The 18,179-nt window shown below is 36.7% G+C and overlaps 2 protein-coding genes across 6 annotated transcripts in view; one reads left to right on the top strand and one right to left on the bottom strand.

Moving 5' to 3' along the window:
- Window positions 1–206: 206 nt before the first annotated feature.
- On the bottom strand, window positions 207–9,847 carry LOC148645907 (cytochrome P450 2J2-like). 4 transcript variants are annotated; one of them, XM_088610368.1, is made up of 8 exons: window positions 9,645–9,847; window positions 5,259–5,344; window positions 4,583–4,743; window positions 3,883–4,059; window positions 2,354–2,495; window positions 1,525–1,712; window positions 624–765; window positions 207–473 (listed from the first exon to the last, which is right to left on the bottom strand). In XM_088610368.1, the coding sequence occupies exons 1-8, from the start codon at window positions 9,830–9,832 to the stop codon at window positions 298–300; spliced, it is 1,260 nt and encodes a 419-aa protein (XP_088466494.1). In that variant the 5' UTR covers window positions 9,833–9,847; the 3' UTR covers window positions 207–297. The 4 variants fall into 4 exon arrangements, with proteins under 4 accessions (XP_088466494.1, XP_088466495.1, XP_088466497.1 ...); XM_088610369.1 differs by having other exon boundaries at window positions 624–756; XM_088610371.1 differs by lacking the exon at window positions 624–765.
- Window positions 9,848–9,958: 111 nt separating this feature from the next.
- LOC148645905 (von Willebrand factor A domain-containing protein 7-like) overlaps window positions 9,959–18,179 on the top strand; it is a 49,829-nt gene continuing 41,608 nt past the window's right edge. Inside the window, exons 1-2 of one of the 2 annotated variants that reach the window (XM_088610365.1) lie at window positions 9,959–10,111; window positions 10,221–10,433. In XM_088610365.1, coding sequence (XP_088466491.1) covers window positions 10,242–10,433 — 192 coding nt within the window. In that variant the 5' untranslated portion in view covers window positions 9,959–10,111; window positions 10,221–10,241. Of the gene's footprint in view, window positions 10,117–10,220; window positions 10,434–18,179 lie in introns of both variants that reach the window. The other variant, XM_088610367.1, reaches the window with a different exon arrangement.

Raw genomic sequence — 18,179 nt, 5'->3', positions numbered from 1 at the left:
GATCGTATTCAACCATTTCTTGAAATGGTATCAGTTTCATCAACATCACTAGGCAGCCTGTTCCAGACCCCCACAGCCCTTATGTGTAAAAAAGTGTTTCCTACTCTCAGTTTTAAATGCATTTCCCAGTAATGTCAGTTTGTGTTCTCTGTTAGGGTTTCACTGTTGACTCTGAGGAAGTCCACTGGAGTGACTTTATCAATGCCTTCAAAGATTTGAAATACTTTAATTAAATTGACCTTTTGAGATGCTCAAGAACTTAGTATATAACCTGCTTTAACTGCAAAGTTTTTTCTTCTAATGAGAGACAGCACAGATTTTCAGCTCCTTAGGGTAAAGTGTGGATCCCATCTTAAATTCCAGGCTGGGCTCCACGCCAGGTGGTGGGGAAATTGTGAACCTCTGAAGAAAAGAAGTGAAGAATAGGAACAACTCCATCCGAGCCAGTTGCTCCCCCAGACACACCCTCTTTCCTAGAGGAACAGAAGGTAGTTTAGGACTTGAAAGGATTTTTCATTTTACATTTTACAGCATGGAAAATGTATCTGCTTAAAATATCTAGATGTATTATTCTTATAATAAAATGTCTAGCGTATACTGTATTAGGTTACACTAATGTTTACCTGCAGAAAATGGCATAAATGCATCCCTTCTGACAAACTTCCCATTTTCCTCTAGAAAGTGTTCAGGATTAAAATGGTGTGGTGTTTCCCACTCATTCTTGTCAAAAAGCACAGAAGTTAAATTTCCAAAGATCTGTGTACCCTAAAAAAATAAATTACAACTTTAAATATTTATCAACTTTAACAATAGTACTCAAAACACTCTTAACAATAACATACAGCACTGAAAAGGAAATGATATCTGATACAAATGTCCAGAAAGGAAAGGAATCTTGCTAATGAAATGTAAATTCCATGTCAGTATCTGATATCATTACAAGCAAAACCATTATGTAATCTCTTTTTATAAGTAAAGAAAGTTCAAGATTCATCTAGAGTGATTTATTTCTTGTGACTTTATTTTAACTACTTAAAAAATCATTTCCCTATTCAATGTATTGACCTATTTTTTAGTTGAACTTTAGTACAACAGTTTCATTGTATGATTTAAGACCTACTTAGAATAAGCAGCATGCATTCTGTTAAAATACTGTAGATGTATTTTAACATTAAAGTTTATTTCACTTGGAATAACAACATCCAAGAGTTAAGTGTAGTGAATTTATATAGTGTTTTAGTCACAGTAAAGTTTGCTCAGCCTGCTTGGCTGAAGGCCAGCCTCTGAGCATAGGGCAACAAGGCTACGACCCTTATGTGGAGTTAGAAGTGGTCAAGGGGCAGCTGCAAAGGTAGAAATGGGAAGGAGGAGGCATACAAAAGACATTTGCGAGGGAATTATGAGGATTTATTGTTTTTATGTTAGGAAATGATGTCAGGAATGATTACAAAGTTGGCTGAGGTTGATTGAAACTAGCTGCTGTCATTCCTCCCAAACTTTCATTATATACTCCATTAGTCTTACCTTTGGAAGAACGTAACCTCGTACAGTGATATCATTTGTTGCCATCCTGGGCAGGTTCAGAGGAACAATATTGCCCATCCTCTGGACTTCAGGGATCACAGCATCAGTGTAGGGCATGTTAGCACGGTCTGCCATAGAGGGCTGCCGTCCCTGTCCAATGACTCTGTCTATCTCATCCTGGACCTTCTCTGTAAAAATCAACAGAGTAAGTAAAGAGGAAATCTTTCAATAAATTTATCTATTAAGCATAACATGAGCCCAAGTGAGAGATCTTCATTAGACTTAATGTACTGTATATACTATGAATTTATATACCCAACTGAGAGGGTGGTGGAATGAGACAAGTTCAGATTCTTGTCTCAACTATACTTGCCATCAGATAGAGATAGAGGGCAGATCCCCTGTTATGCAAGTAACGCCAGAGGGAGAGAGAGAATGGTTGACATTTTGCTGTGTTTTGACACTTGGGTTTTGTCCCAGAACAGACTTGGTTTTGTTGCTGGTACACAGTTTAATTATACAGTTGTACAAATCTGTACAAAGAGAGCTAGGCTTTTGTTTTGTTTGATTTTTGTGGTGTCGGTTTATTTCTCCTCACACTGTAACCTAAAGAGCTTTAACTCTGTATCACATCTGTTTGGTGTATCTGTTGTACCTTGAACAGCCCAAAAATGTTTCTGACATTCTACTCCATGTGTGATAAAATATGCTTTCCTGAAAGAAGAGCCTGCACTGAATCAACCTTGCACTGAAGACTCGGGGGCCAAGATATGAAAATGTCAATTTTCAATATGTAATTTAGACAAAAAGATCATCGCACTTGACTTACTCTGTATCTCTGGGTATTTGGTCATGAAGAGGAGAGCCCAGCATAGTGTGGTTGCTGTGGTTTCTGTCCCAGCCACAAACAGATCGAGAACACAGAAACATAGGTTTTCCTCATCAAATTTTGCGTCAACATCATCTTTACTCTGAAAGTGGAAAAACAAATCCTGTTTGCTAAAATATCTTACATTTCAAAGTACTCAAAAACGAAACATTTGGACATTCCTCAGTTTTAGGAAATATTTTAGTGGACATCCTGGGAACATTCAGAAGAATATTCTATACTGTATATCCCTTGGAATTTATTGCATTTAAGTTGTGGAATATATTGTGGAAAATATTCTAATAGGAAGTGTATGGATATATCAAGATATATTGCTATAAAAGATAAACTGATTGATAAAAACCTAGGAAGCATTATTTACCTTCCATTAAATGGGGAAAATACAAGGACGATTCTTTAATAAGACCTTAAGGATGACTAAGCTAAGCTTTAAGAAAAACATGATTAAACCAACACTGATACTTGCAAATAATAAAAATTGAGATTCATGAATTATGTGGACATAAGCCAGGAACTGCAGTAACTAAAACAAGTTATTCAATTTCTAAGTTCTGCAGTCTTATTCCTATTTTTTTCCAGTAACATAGGTCAAAAAGTTGGGCCCTAGAAATGCCAGAAGAATAATAAAAAACAGCATTATCAGACATAAATGAGGAATCTGAGAAAATGGCCACATTATAAGAATAGCAGCAAAGAGACATTACTTAATAATAATAATAAACTTTATTTTATATAGCACCTTTAAAGGTGGCTTCTCAAAGCGCTTAAAAGCTTACTTAAAAGCAAATAAGGATATCTATCTTAGCTTGGTAAGCATTTGGTTACACCTCTGTTAGACAAAAACATTTTATCAATTGAAGCATATGTAGCAATTAATCAGAGCTAGAATATTATTACACTTGTTCACTGAATAACTGCAACACCTAAGGAATTAATACACGATGACATGGAAGACTTCAAAAGAATGACCGATCCAGAATAATTAAATAATTATGTCACAGCTGTCATATATCAAGGAAGCAGCAGTTAAGATGATTGCATTTAAAAGAATAGTATCTGAAACACTATCAAAGTTTCAACTATAGCCATCTGCACCTGATATCTTGATACCCTACAGAACTACTTATACAAAGGTCAGGGGTATTAACTAGCAGTAGAAATCAATAGCAGCCAGGGACAGGTATAAGGAAACTGAGAACTGTCAGCAAGCAAGATGATGGTGTTTAGCTGAATGGTTGACTGGGAGATTGCTAGTACAATGAACACTGGGATAGGATAAACAACACTGGGGTATACTGAGAATTAGAGTCCCCTTCCCCCTAATTTTCATTATCAACTCCGATAAACAGTCACTTTGACTTGAGGTTCCTCATTTTTTAAGATAAACTGTAGAAGTTTCATGGAAAAGCAGTGCATTTCTAGCCAACTGCTCAACTACCTGATATGACTGGACTATGGCTTTGGTTTACCTTTTCAATCTCATCCAGATAGCAGTCAATATAATCTCTGGGGCAGGATGGATTCCAGTCTTCTTTGTGAGCCTGGATCTCTGATTTCACAAATGAAATCACATTCTTCCAATTTGAAAAGATAGTGTGATGAGGCCCAGGAACTATCTTCATTATTGTAGGGAACACATTATACAGCTGCACAAGAGAGAACCATTATGACACTAACATTTATGCATCATAAATCACCATGTATTTTTTTTTAATTGTGTTTCCATCTGATGTATGTACCTACTTTTAATTGTGGTAAAAAGTTACAGCAATGTTTCCATGTTTCCCAGCATCTTCACATTTCTTAAGGTCTACTATGAATGTGATAGCTTTATAAAATACACAACTAATTTTAAATTCACAGCCTTGTGATGACAGATTAAATTATGATGATGGTCGTGGTAAACTGGATTGAACTGCACAGGTTTTCAAGGGAACTGATGTCTTAGGAACATTCTGTCCAGAGAAGTTTGTCTGTCTCTTGATCTTCAATTTAACAATTCAGGGTGTCCATTATGTAGGCCTTTTTACATACATAAAACACATTACTGAGAACACAAACCAGGGACAGTATCTAAACACTTCATTGGAAAGCCAAAGACTTTCATGGAAATGTTATTTGAATCTTCTCATAGTTATATCAAGGAAAAGAAAAACATGCTGTTTTCACCTGGGCCCACATGGTAACCTGCATTTTTAATGTTACATCAATCAAATGCAGCAGCTCCTGAAAGCGTCTGTCTGTGTACTCATACCGGTTTCCAAACACCACAGAGCAGATTATGTTAGATACAGCATTGTGAATGATGAACTGGAGATAAAAGGGCTTCCCTAAAATGGCACATAACAAATTATACATCAGTGTACAGTAATAGTACAAGCTGCAAACTACAGTAAAGTTTGACCACAGATATCCCTTTGCTGGTTTGAGATAAAGAATCAAAAGAAATGTTCCCAACAATAGGAGAGTCTTTTGGATTGTCTGTGGTGTTCAGTTTCTAGTAATTAATTAATCCAAGGATCTAATCCAGCTATTTCTTGAATAATACAGAATATTAGATGCAAGATCACGAGGTAATAGTTTATTCTAGACTTACACAATGGCACAATCCTTTACCCCTTCATTTAAATACTTAAAAGAAGTGTTTAACTATAAAAGCTTTATATATGGTACTGAAGTTATAGTGAAAGAAATATGGATATGAGTAGAAAAATGACACTGACGACATAGCTCATTGGAGAAATAACAGCCCTGTGCAAAGTAACATGACAGTTCACCTTTGGTATAACATTACAAGACACTCACACAAGTCATGGACAATATCAGTTGAGTCAGTAACAGATACCTTGCTCATCCTCCATGGCCTCATTCAGGAACCTGCACTCCTCCACAATGGTATGATCCAGGCTCCTCTTGACCACATTGAAATTCCTTAAAGTCATAAGGGAAAATCTTCTCTGCTGCATCCATAAGTAACCATTGGATAGTACCAACCCTGCATGTTGTACATTATAGATTTATAAATAGGGCCTGCACCAATGTAACGTTTGTGCCCAAAGAGATTAAAAAGCGATAATTTTAATTTCTTAGAAATGTACCTAATATCTTTCATAATCCAATGAAACATGCATTTGTTTAAGAAAATGAACGTACATATACAGTACACACAAATATATACAATACAACTGCTTTTTGAAAACTGAAAATGTATACCACTAGCACTTCATGATCATGGTCCTAATAATACCCAACATTGATAAAGTACTTTTTCCAAAATGAGACTTCTTCACACTCACAGTTAGAACACTACATTTTTTTCTTCTTTATACTTTTAAAAACATAATTAACCTCCACCTGCTCCTTTTTACAAGCAAAAGGCTCAACAAAGTAGAGTATATTCTTAACCACAGTATTATAGTGGCTAATTGAGGGCAACAGAATTAGTTTCAGAATTAGATACTGCAACTTTGCGATTTCTACCATGGAATCTTTAATGAGTGTATAGTAAAGACCTTAGTGTATAGCTTTAGTAAAAGAATGGTCCCTGTCAACACATGAAGGGAGGTTGTAAATACCTTGTACAAAGTTGTGCTACTTACAAGTCATACAAGTCACCCAACACCAGTTCTATCTGCTACATTGAGCCACTGATTTTCTTCATCTATGTATAGCTTTTTAAATCAGATCAGGTTTGAGATGGAATGCTTATGAGCAAGATGCACATGTTCCTTATTTAAATCATTTACTGTAAATACCTTGATTTTTGGTGAGCTCATCACCCATTGCAAATGGTGAACGGTCTGTCAGACTGCCTCCTTCATGAACCAAAACCTTTTACCAGTTTATAGCCGTTTACAATAACAAAGCGTCTTACCAAACGGATGGTAAATACATCTCCATATTTTTCTGCAAGCTGAATGGAAAAGCAATTTTAAATCAAGGGAGATATCATTCATATGATATCTCATATGACACAGCTGAAGAAGGCTCCATGGCCAAAACGTTGTGTTTTTTCTCTTTTCTTTTTTTCAGCATGGAATAAACCTATTACTTGTTCCTTTGCAGCCTACGCATGCTGACGCAGCTACCCACCTGAATCATTCATATGTCATATAACCTCAATAATTGAAAAATGGTTGAACTTTAGAGCTTATAAGCTGATTTTCTATATTGAAAAGTGGAAATACTGTATAGTATTGCATTGTATAACTTTTGCGTGTGAAGTACATTAAATATTCAATTTAAATGTTCTAACAGTTAAAAGAAAAGGTGCTTTTTATAGTACCATATTTGAGGAGAACTGTAAATGCTTTTAGCTCAGCTGAAAAGTTGTGAAATACTAGAATATAATATGATAAATCATTGTTCACTAAGAAAAACAACACCTAAAAACTAAGTGTACTGAAAGGATTGTCAAGTGTTCAGTCAAAATTTGGCTTAACTGTCTTGGTGAGAGCTAAGATCATAGGAAGAGGATTAGGACCCCCATGCAGAGTTGTGAATATTTGGTGATGGTTTGATTAGAGAGTAGAGTCTATTTTAACACACTATAACTGCCAATCATTTTGACTTTTTCTGACCACTCTACTGGTGTTGTTACCAGAAAATCAGAAAAAAATACAAAAATTGTAAAAATTGTTACCAGAAAAAGTGCAATGTATTGTGGGAACATAGTTCTATGGGGAGGCAAGTTTGAAACCTCAAAATTCCCTTTTCTTTTTTATTACTTAAGCTGCACACATAAAATAAGATATCTATTTCTCTTGCTAACTCATGATTTTAGAGAATGGAACTAATCATACAGGCGCAAAATCTTAACTCTTTAGTCTACACCCCAGTCGGTCAATCTTTGAAGACCTGACATGTCTTCAGATAAGTAAAACAAACTTTCATTTTGTTAGTGGAACAGTATCATGCCTAAAACATTTTTCCTCAGACAACTGCTTTATCTGGAGAAAAAAACAAATTGCTCCTTTTGGAACTGATTCAATCCAAGAATTAGTTGTGAATCGGCAGTAAGCATGTCAAATATTTTGTTGCAAAGGAACAAGTAATAAGTTTATTCCATGCTGAAAAAAAGAAGAAAGAAAACACGTTTCGGCCGTGGAGCCTTCTTCAGGTGTGTCATAAAATATTTTGTTGACAGGCCAAAGAAGTACGGTGGATTTATTTTCTTTAAATAAAACAATTAACAAAGGGTGTTAAATGAGAGGAAGTTATTTTCTCCTGAGTGATTCAGCCTTTATCTTTTACCTACATTTTATGTTGATAGATATCTAAACATCTCACATGACAGGCTGCACCCAGCTTAACCTCAAGGTAACACAATTCTGAGGATCTACAATGACACAGAATGGTGTTTATGCTACATGGACTATTATTAACCTCTTCCTTCCACAGCAGTTTAAGATTCTCAAACATCTGCTAATGAAAAAAGACCCTTGATTAGAGCTATACTCATTTTCCAGTGTTTTCTCCAAGACATGTGCTGACATGGTGGCACAGCTCGGCTTGCTTTTCAGTAAGCAAAAGCAAAAATGTTCAAAAGGGTCTGCAAGCAGCGTGCAGTCTTTGGCAATGGGTTCATTTTTTCTTCCTACTGAATGAACAACAAAAAGAAAGATGTTCTTACATTCAGACACTTCACATTCACTAATTCAATAATAATAATTCACTAGGAACAAAAACATCAAAGAATTAAGCATATTGAAAGATTTACAGTACAAAGTGTTTCAGTCACAGTAAATCCTTCCAGCTATATTACTGTAACTGAGAAGGTGCTGCACTGACCATGAAGCAGCAGCAACCTGGAGCTACAGTACCTGCTCGAATGTAGGTAAAGCGAAAGTGGATCAGGGGCCAAGGAGATGACATCAGGAACAGCAGGGGAGGAGAGGAATGAACACAGGGCTGAAGTGGACACCAAGGATAGAGACACAAACAAGACAGGGTTGGAAAAGAGAGGAACTTAGACAGCAAAGGAGCAGATGGAGCACATGCAGGTACAGGCAGAAGGTGAAGAGCTGGAGTTCCTGGCCGAGACAAAAAACCCAACAACTATTCACTTGGATCAGCAAATAGGAATATCCACTCGACCTCAGGGTTATAAGTCAGTCACTTAAGCGATCACGCCACCGAGGCAGTCATGTGACAAGCACATCTCAATGGAAAGTCTTATACTACTGTTTGTGCTACAGTACATGAATGTAGTTCTACTGTAGTTCTACTGTTATTAATGTATATAGTTAATTCCCTATTAATCAAAATTTGAAAGTATGCTTCTGTTTACTCCGATATCGAGCGTATTTGCAGAAAAGCTTAAAACTATCACTTTTCTCACAAAGTACTGTATACTGTATAAACATCTAGTACAGTAACATGGTCAGAAGGAGCAAGGAGCACGTAAAAACGTTTCCGAAATAACAACATGTAAGACTTTGATGCTTAAAATGTTTAGGAAGAAATGGAATACTGGTGTGTATTTTTCTTTAAAATACCAAGACCAGCAAAATTCAGCTTACATAATATGTTTATGTTCCTAAATTAATATCGTTTATGACCTTCAGATGCGTTATGCTCCTAGTTTTTTTATGCTCAGCTACTAAAATTTACCTTTAGTTGTAAAATTCCATATAAATATTCAGTTCTAAGCAGATTAAAATGTGCACAGCAAAGACACTAAATGATTAAATCTTTCTACGACCGACCAACGCACCACGAGTGCCCCTGTCGGTCATTTTGGCGCGGTATGATGCGCTATGACGTAATGATTTGCCCACGGTACGGTTTTGTACAAACACAGGGAAAACATACAAAATCTACACAGATAGCACCCTGGGAGTTGACACCAGAGCACTGTCAGAAAGCAATGCTGACCACTGTGCCAACCTGTATGAAGTATGTTGATGTAAAAATGACAACTCTATGAAAACTGTGATATAACATCTATAATATATTCTTGCATTCTTATCCAGCACTTTTATTACATTGGTGCATCTATGTAAATGTCTAGATTGTCTGCTTGTAAAATTATAATATAGAAACACCACCTACTTAATGGAGTTTATAACAAAAGTTCAGGCAAGATGACAACAACCAAGCTCAATCAGACTCAGCTGTCAGTAATTAGCAATCGCTCCTGACAATCCATTCCTCTTCCAAACGCTATAAATACCTATGAGATCCTAGTCCCTCTCACCCTTTTACATCCCACCTCCCCCTCTGCAGCTACCTCTTTGTCACCCTGCAGGGGGGTCCTGGTCTCCTTGTCCTCTGGCCGGGAGGCCAGCCCTCAGCCGAGTGGGTTAAGCCACATTTTCGCTCCAAGACGCTTTCATCTTGGGCATTGTCATTCCTCGTGAACAGCCCAAAGTTTGTAGGTCTTTCACTTTCAAATTCATTCAAAACACAATCCAGCATTTACTAGTGCACAACCAGTGCAGCAAGACAGAAACTGTAACCCATAAAAAAAATTGTTGTAGAAAGTGTTGTCACTTAGATATGCATCTGCACATTGTATAAATGAGTAACTGCAATACCATGAGGTTCTGCAGGTGTACACACCTATTGTTTTATGTGGAAATTACGTCAATCCTTCGTTTATAAAAGCAAGTATAGGTGAAAGTAAAGGTTATTCTTGTTTTGCCTTCCCACCTGCTGATTGAGAAGAGAAGACTTTAGTCCAAAGTCAGACGACAAGTAATGTATTTAATGTCTTGTTATTTAAATTCTATACTGTAACTATTGTTAAGGTCTGACATAAATGATGTTGAAATTAAGCGTTACACTTTTTTTTGTCTCTTTGCAGGTACAGCTCTGGAAAAGTGTGATGGCTTCAGCTTTGGGCTGGACTCTAGCAGCATTTTTGCTCACAGAAACTCTGGCCTTCTTTCCTGTTCCAGTCCCATTTGTAGTCAAATCAACAACTCATGCAGACATCACCCGTAGAGCCATCCTGCGCAAGACAGCTGAGGTCTGCAGGGACCTGGCCCAGGCACAAGGCAGAGACTTCATCCTGATGGTGAGGACACACATTGTTTTGTTTCTGATATATATGATCATCAAGTTCCTTAAAATTGTTGGCACACTTTAAAGCAGATACTGTATAACATTGGAAAATCTAACTTATATTGTTAGTGTTTTCATAAGTTGAACATTGTTTCTCTAAATACTTCCATCCATCCTTTCTTTTATTTTTAACACGCAATTTAGGGCGCAGGGGAGCCTGAGCCTATCCCCGCAAGCAATGGGTGCAAGGCAAGACACTCCCTGGACAAGACAGTTCATCACAGGGCAGACACACAGATGCACACTCACACCAGGGCCAATTTTCCTAGAAGCCTATTAACCTACCAATATGTTTCTGACAGTGGGAGGAAACTGGAGCACCTGGCAAAAACCCACAAGATCATGGAGAGAACATATAAACTCCCTGCAGATAGCTAACAAAGTCTAGAATTCTAACCAGGGCTTCAGCGCTGCGAGACAGAAATGCAACCCACAGTGCCACTGTGCTGCCCTTCTCAGAACGCTTTTACGATCTAATTTACACAACCTGTGAAAATTAGAAACAGTATGTTTGGTGATGATTATTAAGATGCATGTACTGTATGTTGCATAAAAAAATCAACACAGATTTAGTGTGTACCTTAGTAAGTAAGTAAACTATAAAATTTAAATAACCAAACACCCCACTATTCAGGAAATGTTAAATGTTAAATGTTCACATGGCTTCTTTGTTACTGGCATGGTGGGCTTTCAGAATAAAAGAAAAAGTACTCAGAATACACAGACTATAATTTGCAAATATGTTATGTATCTGTGAGTATTTGTGCCTAAACTATTAAAAATCTTGTGACCTGGATATCATAGTGACAAACAGATCTCAGCCCCTTCTAAATCTGAGACAAATTCAGTAGAAGAAAGATAAAAAACTTTCTCATAATAGAGCCTGTTTAGGTTTTATGGCAAATGGGAACAGAAACTTAAATCTGAAATGGGCATCCACATGTTAGTGAATGATTTGAAAATATGTCAAGGTTTATTCCATGCTAAAAACAAAGTTTTGGCTGTGGAGCCTTCTTCAGCTGTGGCCTTCATCACACCCGAAGAAGGCTCCACAGCCAAAACGTTGTGAAATAAACCTTATTTGTTCCTTTGCAGCCTATGCCTGCAGATGCAGCTACTGTACGTACTTGAACTTATTCAAATATGTGAATAAGAACATAAGGTTACATTTGGCACATCTAGTAGTAGTTAATTGATCCAAGAATCTTATCCAGTCAAAGTACCAGCTTCAAAAAGTGATGAAAGTATTAGCTTCAACTAAGTTACTGGGTAGGTTTACTTTTCCCATTCTCATTTTTTCCATGTAGTTTTCACTTGTTTTCTCTCATTTGGGTTTCACTGATCATCTTGAAAAAGTCCTCTGTGTTGACTTTGTTAATGTCTTTCAGCATTTTAAATACTTATATAAAGTCTCCTTGCAGTCCTCAAGACTAAAAAAAGGCCCACCTTCTCATTCTGTAAGTGTAGAACATTTCTTTAAGTCCTGGAATATGTATATGTAGCCTCTTCTAGCTCAGTGCTCAGGATTTTGTATTTATAGGTAATTTTTACTACCTGCATGCCAATGCATTCCCGCACGTGTCTATATTAAATATCATCTGTCAGCTGTTTGCCCCATCTAAACCTTTCGGAATTTTATTTCCTGCTTCTCTAGTATTACTTAATTCTATTAATGTGATATCATCCACAAACTTGACCTGATTACCAAATATAACAGAATCAAGATCTTTCATATACAGTATATAAGAAAGAACACTGTCATGATCATCATCCCTACTCTAGAGGGTGCTCCGACCCTTTTGTGTTTAAGTGTCATTATCCCGTACACCCGTCCCTGGATTCCCAGATATTATTTAAACCCCGTGCTCCGAAAGCTCAAGGCTCTGCATTGGAAGACGGACACCCTCACCTAGCATCAAGTCGCCCTACGTCCGCGGCTGGCTCATGGCCAGTTAATTTACAGTTCTTCCTGCAACAATCTGCCCCTCAAAATTCTCTTTATCAGCAATTTAAATGTCGTTTATGCTAATACTTCAAATTGTAAACTGCTTTATAGCAAATTTGGAAAAGGTTTACCAAAATTATCTTCACCTGTCTTGATTGTTGATTGTTCTTCATGCAGTTGTCTCATACCAAACAGTAAAATGTAATTTTCATGACTTTGTTTCCAATGGTGTCACAACCTTCCTTTTCTTAAAATTCCTATGTCCTTCTTACGTTCATACTTCAATTATATATTTGAAATGTTTTGGCTTTCTTTGTACCATGTAAAACATTGTTTTCTTGTTTGCACATAATTTATGCAGCACAGCTAGGGTACAGGAATGGATTCTGTCAGTAGCGTGCAGTACAAATGCAGCCACTCAGAATACATGTCAGTTACGAGTACCATATTGGCTGTACTGCAGTGCAGTACATTCTGTGATTCACTGGCCAAAGACGATTGATAGGTGGCACTTATGGTGCATTAGATGTTAGTGAAACTATTGTTGCATTTTCATCTCTGTACTGTGCATGTTTACATCTGCTTAATATGGAATATCAATATGGTACTTTAGAACTGAAGGAAACTTTTGTTAGCTGAACATAAAAATAACCAGAGCATAACGTCTCTGAATGTCACAAACTATATTAATTTAGGAATATAAATATATTATGTATACTGTGTATGCATGGTAGTGGTAGCTTAAATAAAATGTACACAACCGTATTTCACTTTCTTCATAAACATTTTATGCATCAAAGTCTTTAACTCAGTAACTTACTGTGGTTGTTTAAGAAAAGTTTTGATGTGCTTGTTCTTACTGCATTAAGTTTATATATAAAAAAACTATAACGTTTTAAACTTTTCTATGAACACTTGCTGTTGTTACTGCAGTAAAAATGTGTACTTTTCAGAATCCGCTTAATAGGGAATATAATATGGAATCTCATAACTAAAGAAATTAATAACGATATTAATTTAAGGATCTTAATATATTTATATGGCTAATAGTATTACCATATTCCACTTTCTTTGTAAACATCTGCATCAATTTATTTTATAATTTTTATATATCACCATGTGTTCCACCAGTTTATTTAATTCAGTTAAAAAATACTTTTATTCATCCCAGTGGAGCAATTAAACACAAGTCTTTATTATAACAAAGTGGTATTAAAAAGACCACTGAAACTTAACTATAATAACATATCTGATCATTGTTAACAATATAAATGTATTAATAATAAATAATCATTTCAAACATTTTGTATTTTGTTCAGGGTAATTTGTTGTCTCCAGTTTCCATAGCCTTTGCTTTCTTATTAAAATGTCTATTTATGAGACACCATGTTTCAGATGTCAATAACTTTGCAAACAAATGACACAGAGCCTTTAAACCACAGGTATTTTAGTGATCGTCATTTGCGAAAATTTTCACAATTTTTATTTAAATAACATCTAGTACTTGGTTGCATTTTTAGAAACCTTAGCTTGAATGAAGCGGATCCCAGGTGTAAGCAAGTTCATATCGCGAGAATTACAGTGCAATTCAAAAGCTGCTATACTGTATGTGAAACACCTGACCTTATAAAGCAGAATAACACAAACTCATTGGGTTTAACCCTTCTTTAATTTGTGAACCTCTTTCTGTATTTTCTGTTTTTACGCAGATAAGAATGAACTAGATATGAAATTCTGTTGACAGGAGGAAAGATGTTCTGTGCTCAATAGCTTGATCACCACAGCACACATTAAGCTACATTTTTATGCATCAATCGAAGCATTCTGAAGTCTCTCAAAAACATAAAAAATGTAATATTATACGGTATGGCATAATGGGCAACTGATTCTTTCATATTTTAAATAAGAAACAATGACGTGTCACTGCCTAACGTAGACATTGACTTTAAGAGCTATAAAAAAACAGGTTTAAATTTTCTCACTTTTTATGTGAGAAAAAGGGGTGATTTTTCTTCCTTGTGATCAGCTTACAATCTTTGTGTGAGCTGTAGGTTTTTCACTTTTTAATTAAACTTTTAATCATTTTAAGTTTGTAAACGTAACATGCACTTTTTGTACAGAAAAAAAACATTACATTCTCCTGTCTTCCTTTGGTGTGGAGCAGATCAGCAGGTCTCTGAGAAAATTGCACACCAGCCGCTGGCTCCGACATCCAAAAGCAAAAGGAAGCGTGCTGCTCAGCAATACAGAAAGACTGTTCTGCAGACTGGAATGCCTGCGGCACTGAGCGCGTTTGCCTTTAAAGTTAGTTTTTAAATTGTGTTAAAAAACATTAAAAACAACATGGCGTTACAGTACATACAAGGTGTATCCTGCCGTGCACCTATTGTTTTATGGGTTAGATTCCAGCTCCCCTGTACTGGACACATCAGTATTCATAGCTAGTTTGTTATTTGAACAAATTGTCTCTAAATATGAACATCTTAAGGTGCTGGCTCCGTGGATCAGCATCAGCTACTGTATGTTTGCCAATTCCTTCTATTTACAGTATGTGTAGTTTTCTCTTTATTTTGTTACTTGTCCTACAGAGCTAATTGTTTCAAGAATCTTTAAATTAATCTACGCACTTTTTAAACTCTTATTACTAAGCACTGAATTATTGCACTTGACATGTGTTGTATCCAACAAAGGAGACACGATCCGGGTGTGTGTGAAGCAGGCATTACCTTTATTACGTGTGCACACGGGAGCCAAAGCCGATGAAGCACTGACTCAACTCATTGATACAAAAGGACACATTATATACAAAATCACAAACAGAAAACCCACCCATGCCATATATGGTGTAAAGCCAAGGCTGCTAGTCTTGGTACATAATAAACTGCAAGAATATTCTTGGGTTCCTTTATTTATTGTTTAAGCAGATAGTATTGTAATGCATACGGCCACCATTGAGCGTGTAAGAGCCGGCTTACCAGAGCGGTGATGTCACCGCCCTTCCCTGTAATAGCAGGGCCCACAGCTGCTGGGCTGGGGGGAGATCTCTCTTTAGCTCAACAGGCTGGGTCCCTGTTGAGTGACGCCGGAGGCCTGGGTTTGAGTCCCCGACAGTGGGGGGCCGACCTGATGCGGCAGTAGGAGAAGGCGCCCACATGAACCCCGTAGCGTTACAGTATGTACTTCTAGATTTTGTTAATCATGGTTTAAGCAGATGCCAGACGCTCTCAGTTCTGGTCAGGCTGCCCGAAGCTGGCTCTGCCCTTCACATTCCAGGCCCTTCTCATTATTTACACAGTAAAAGCAAATTAGGGAAATAAGAGAAATAAATGTTTGATCCTTCACATTGCTTAATTCACCCTTTCCTGAACTTCTGTGGCTAGTGCTGTCTCTGGTGTGGTCTTCTGCAGTTGAAATTTCACTGTTTAAATAAATAAAAAAATAGATTATTTCAATTTCTAATTACTTATTCTATGTAAACACTAAGTAGTTAGTCTCTAAAAATATTTTTCTTGTTTGTTTTGGAGACATTGATCAAAATTGATTTGAGATCTCAAAAAGGATTTATTTTCTTTTTGTATTTCTGCTTCAGAAAAATTACACATTTCCAACGTTCCTCTGTTTGTCAAGATGTTAACTCTATATTTAGGCTCAGATTTCAGTTATAAATCTTACACTAATTACTAGCAGTAAATATGAATGTTTTACTTCCCATTACCACATAAATTATATAAATGTATTGTAGCTGGGATTCACTTTTTTCCGTGTGTGTCTCTCCCTACTCTCTCACCTGCTGTGATTAAGACATAGAATGGTTAAAAATGGGAACAAGTCAGTCAGCCAGAGCGAAGAGGGGGGTCATCTTCCCACCTCTATGACTAAAAAGCCAAAGAGGAGAGGCTTAAGCAACATACAGTACAGATCCGAGTAGCTGACAGTTTGAGGTAACCTATCATGTAAACTTGGCATTGTTGCTGATAGGTTAAGCTTTCAAAACGCAGCCTCAAAGTCATGTGACTGATTTTTCGCCCTGTTTTGTTGGTTAAACTCAATGATCACAAGGACCGCCATGTTAACTGTGTAGTTTTTAGTACAGCTGGAATTGTAACTGTATGTACTGTCTTTAAAGAGGTGGAGCGCCAAACATTTTCAGTGCCATCTTCTCTGCTTTAATGGTACCCTCCTCATGGAAGAATTTTCACCTTTATCGTTTGCCCAGCAACTAACACAAACTAAATAACAACACAAAGTGTATGTGCAAGAATAGCAATTACAAACATTTAAAAAGCATACTTGCAAGATCAGAGTAATACACTGTTATATTAAAACACTCTATGGGCACTACACTGTGAGAGACGCTGCCCAGTAACCCAAAAACTTCATGGCAACGTCACGTAGCTAATTCACAGCTGGATACAATTTTATCTTGCCTCATGAAGCTGAAAATCCAGAAATTTGTCAACCTATTTACTAAAATGATCATCATTAATCTCATTGTGCACCCTGGTGCTCACTCAGTCTTCATACTCCCAGTATAGTAAAGAAAAAAATGTGTTTTTTTCAGGTGTGAAATATATTTTGTAACTGTTAATAAATATAATTGTGATTCTCTCACAATAAAACACAATGCAAACTATATTCACATTTCTGAAAATTGTACATATCAAATACTAATATTGATAATAATGTAACAACATGAATAAACCTCCTGACCATCTCCAAGATGTTCAGAAAGAGCTCAGGAGGGATTGTTTCATGCCAGCCAGCACATTATCACCTTGCACACAAGAGGGAAGGGAAAGTGCTGGTGAGCTTTTATTTTACTTTCCATTACCCCCCCCACCCGGAAGGACAAAGGTGAAAAAGGTAATAAAAATACGTTCAAAAGGGTGTGGTGTGTTAACACAAATTTTAACAGAGCTTGTAAGAGCAAGGTGACTTTCTGCTCAATTAAAGCTATAGTACAGATAGATTTTAAATAATTCAAGCAAAATGAGCTGTTTTTCAAAATCAGCTACTTTACAAGCAGTACACGACTTCTGAAAAGGTACCTTTTGTCTCTCGTGCAAACTAAAGTTTATTTTTTTAGAATTCTGAAACTTGGAGGGTATTCCTTAGGGACTCATTATAGTATAATCAAAATCCCCCCCCGCTGGGTCTCACCTCCCACTGTTCCACACACGCGAAACCCATGAAGTCAGATCCACAGATATACCACAACAGTAGCGCGCATGGCAATGAACGGCAGTGTGTTCCTATACTGTATAAATATACGATACTGTATGGTTTTAAAGCCACTACAGTACAGTATGTATGAAGTATTTTTACAGATGGTGGATACATATAATTTTTTGCAGTTTATTACTGAACATCCTCATTTACTTCTCCGCATTCTCTCCCACTCTCTTCCTGATCTCCCCCTGTCCTAGTCACGTTCTCCCTGTAAACCTCTCCAGCAACTGATCCAGAGAATTGCACACAACTCCAAAACATTTCAAACTGCTCGACTGAGCAGAACTACAACAGGACCTAAGCTTACATTCATATTCCCTATTGTGTGGTATTACATCTTATAACAATAATGGCAAGTGTTCTTATTACACATTCTTCAAAAAGGATAAAACATTTTTTTATGAAGTATAAACACATCAAAACTTTTCCAAAATATCCACAGTAAGTTACTCAGTAAAAAACTTAAATGTATAAAATGTTTATGAAGATGTTGTACTACTGTGTATACTTGTTTTTTTTTTACAT

The sequence above is a fragment of the Lepisosteus platostomus genome, chromosome 17 (assembly GCF_059453375.1).
Source record: "Lepisosteus platostomus isolate fLepPlt1 chromosome 17, fLepPlt1.hap1, whole genome shotgun sequence".
NCBI lineage: Eukaryota > Metazoa > Chordata > Actinopteri > Semionotiformes > Lepisosteidae > Lepisosteus > Lepisosteus platostomus.
The sequence above is the reverse complement of the archived record's forward strand: the minus strand, read 5'-3'. Positions and strand labels throughout refer to the sequence as shown.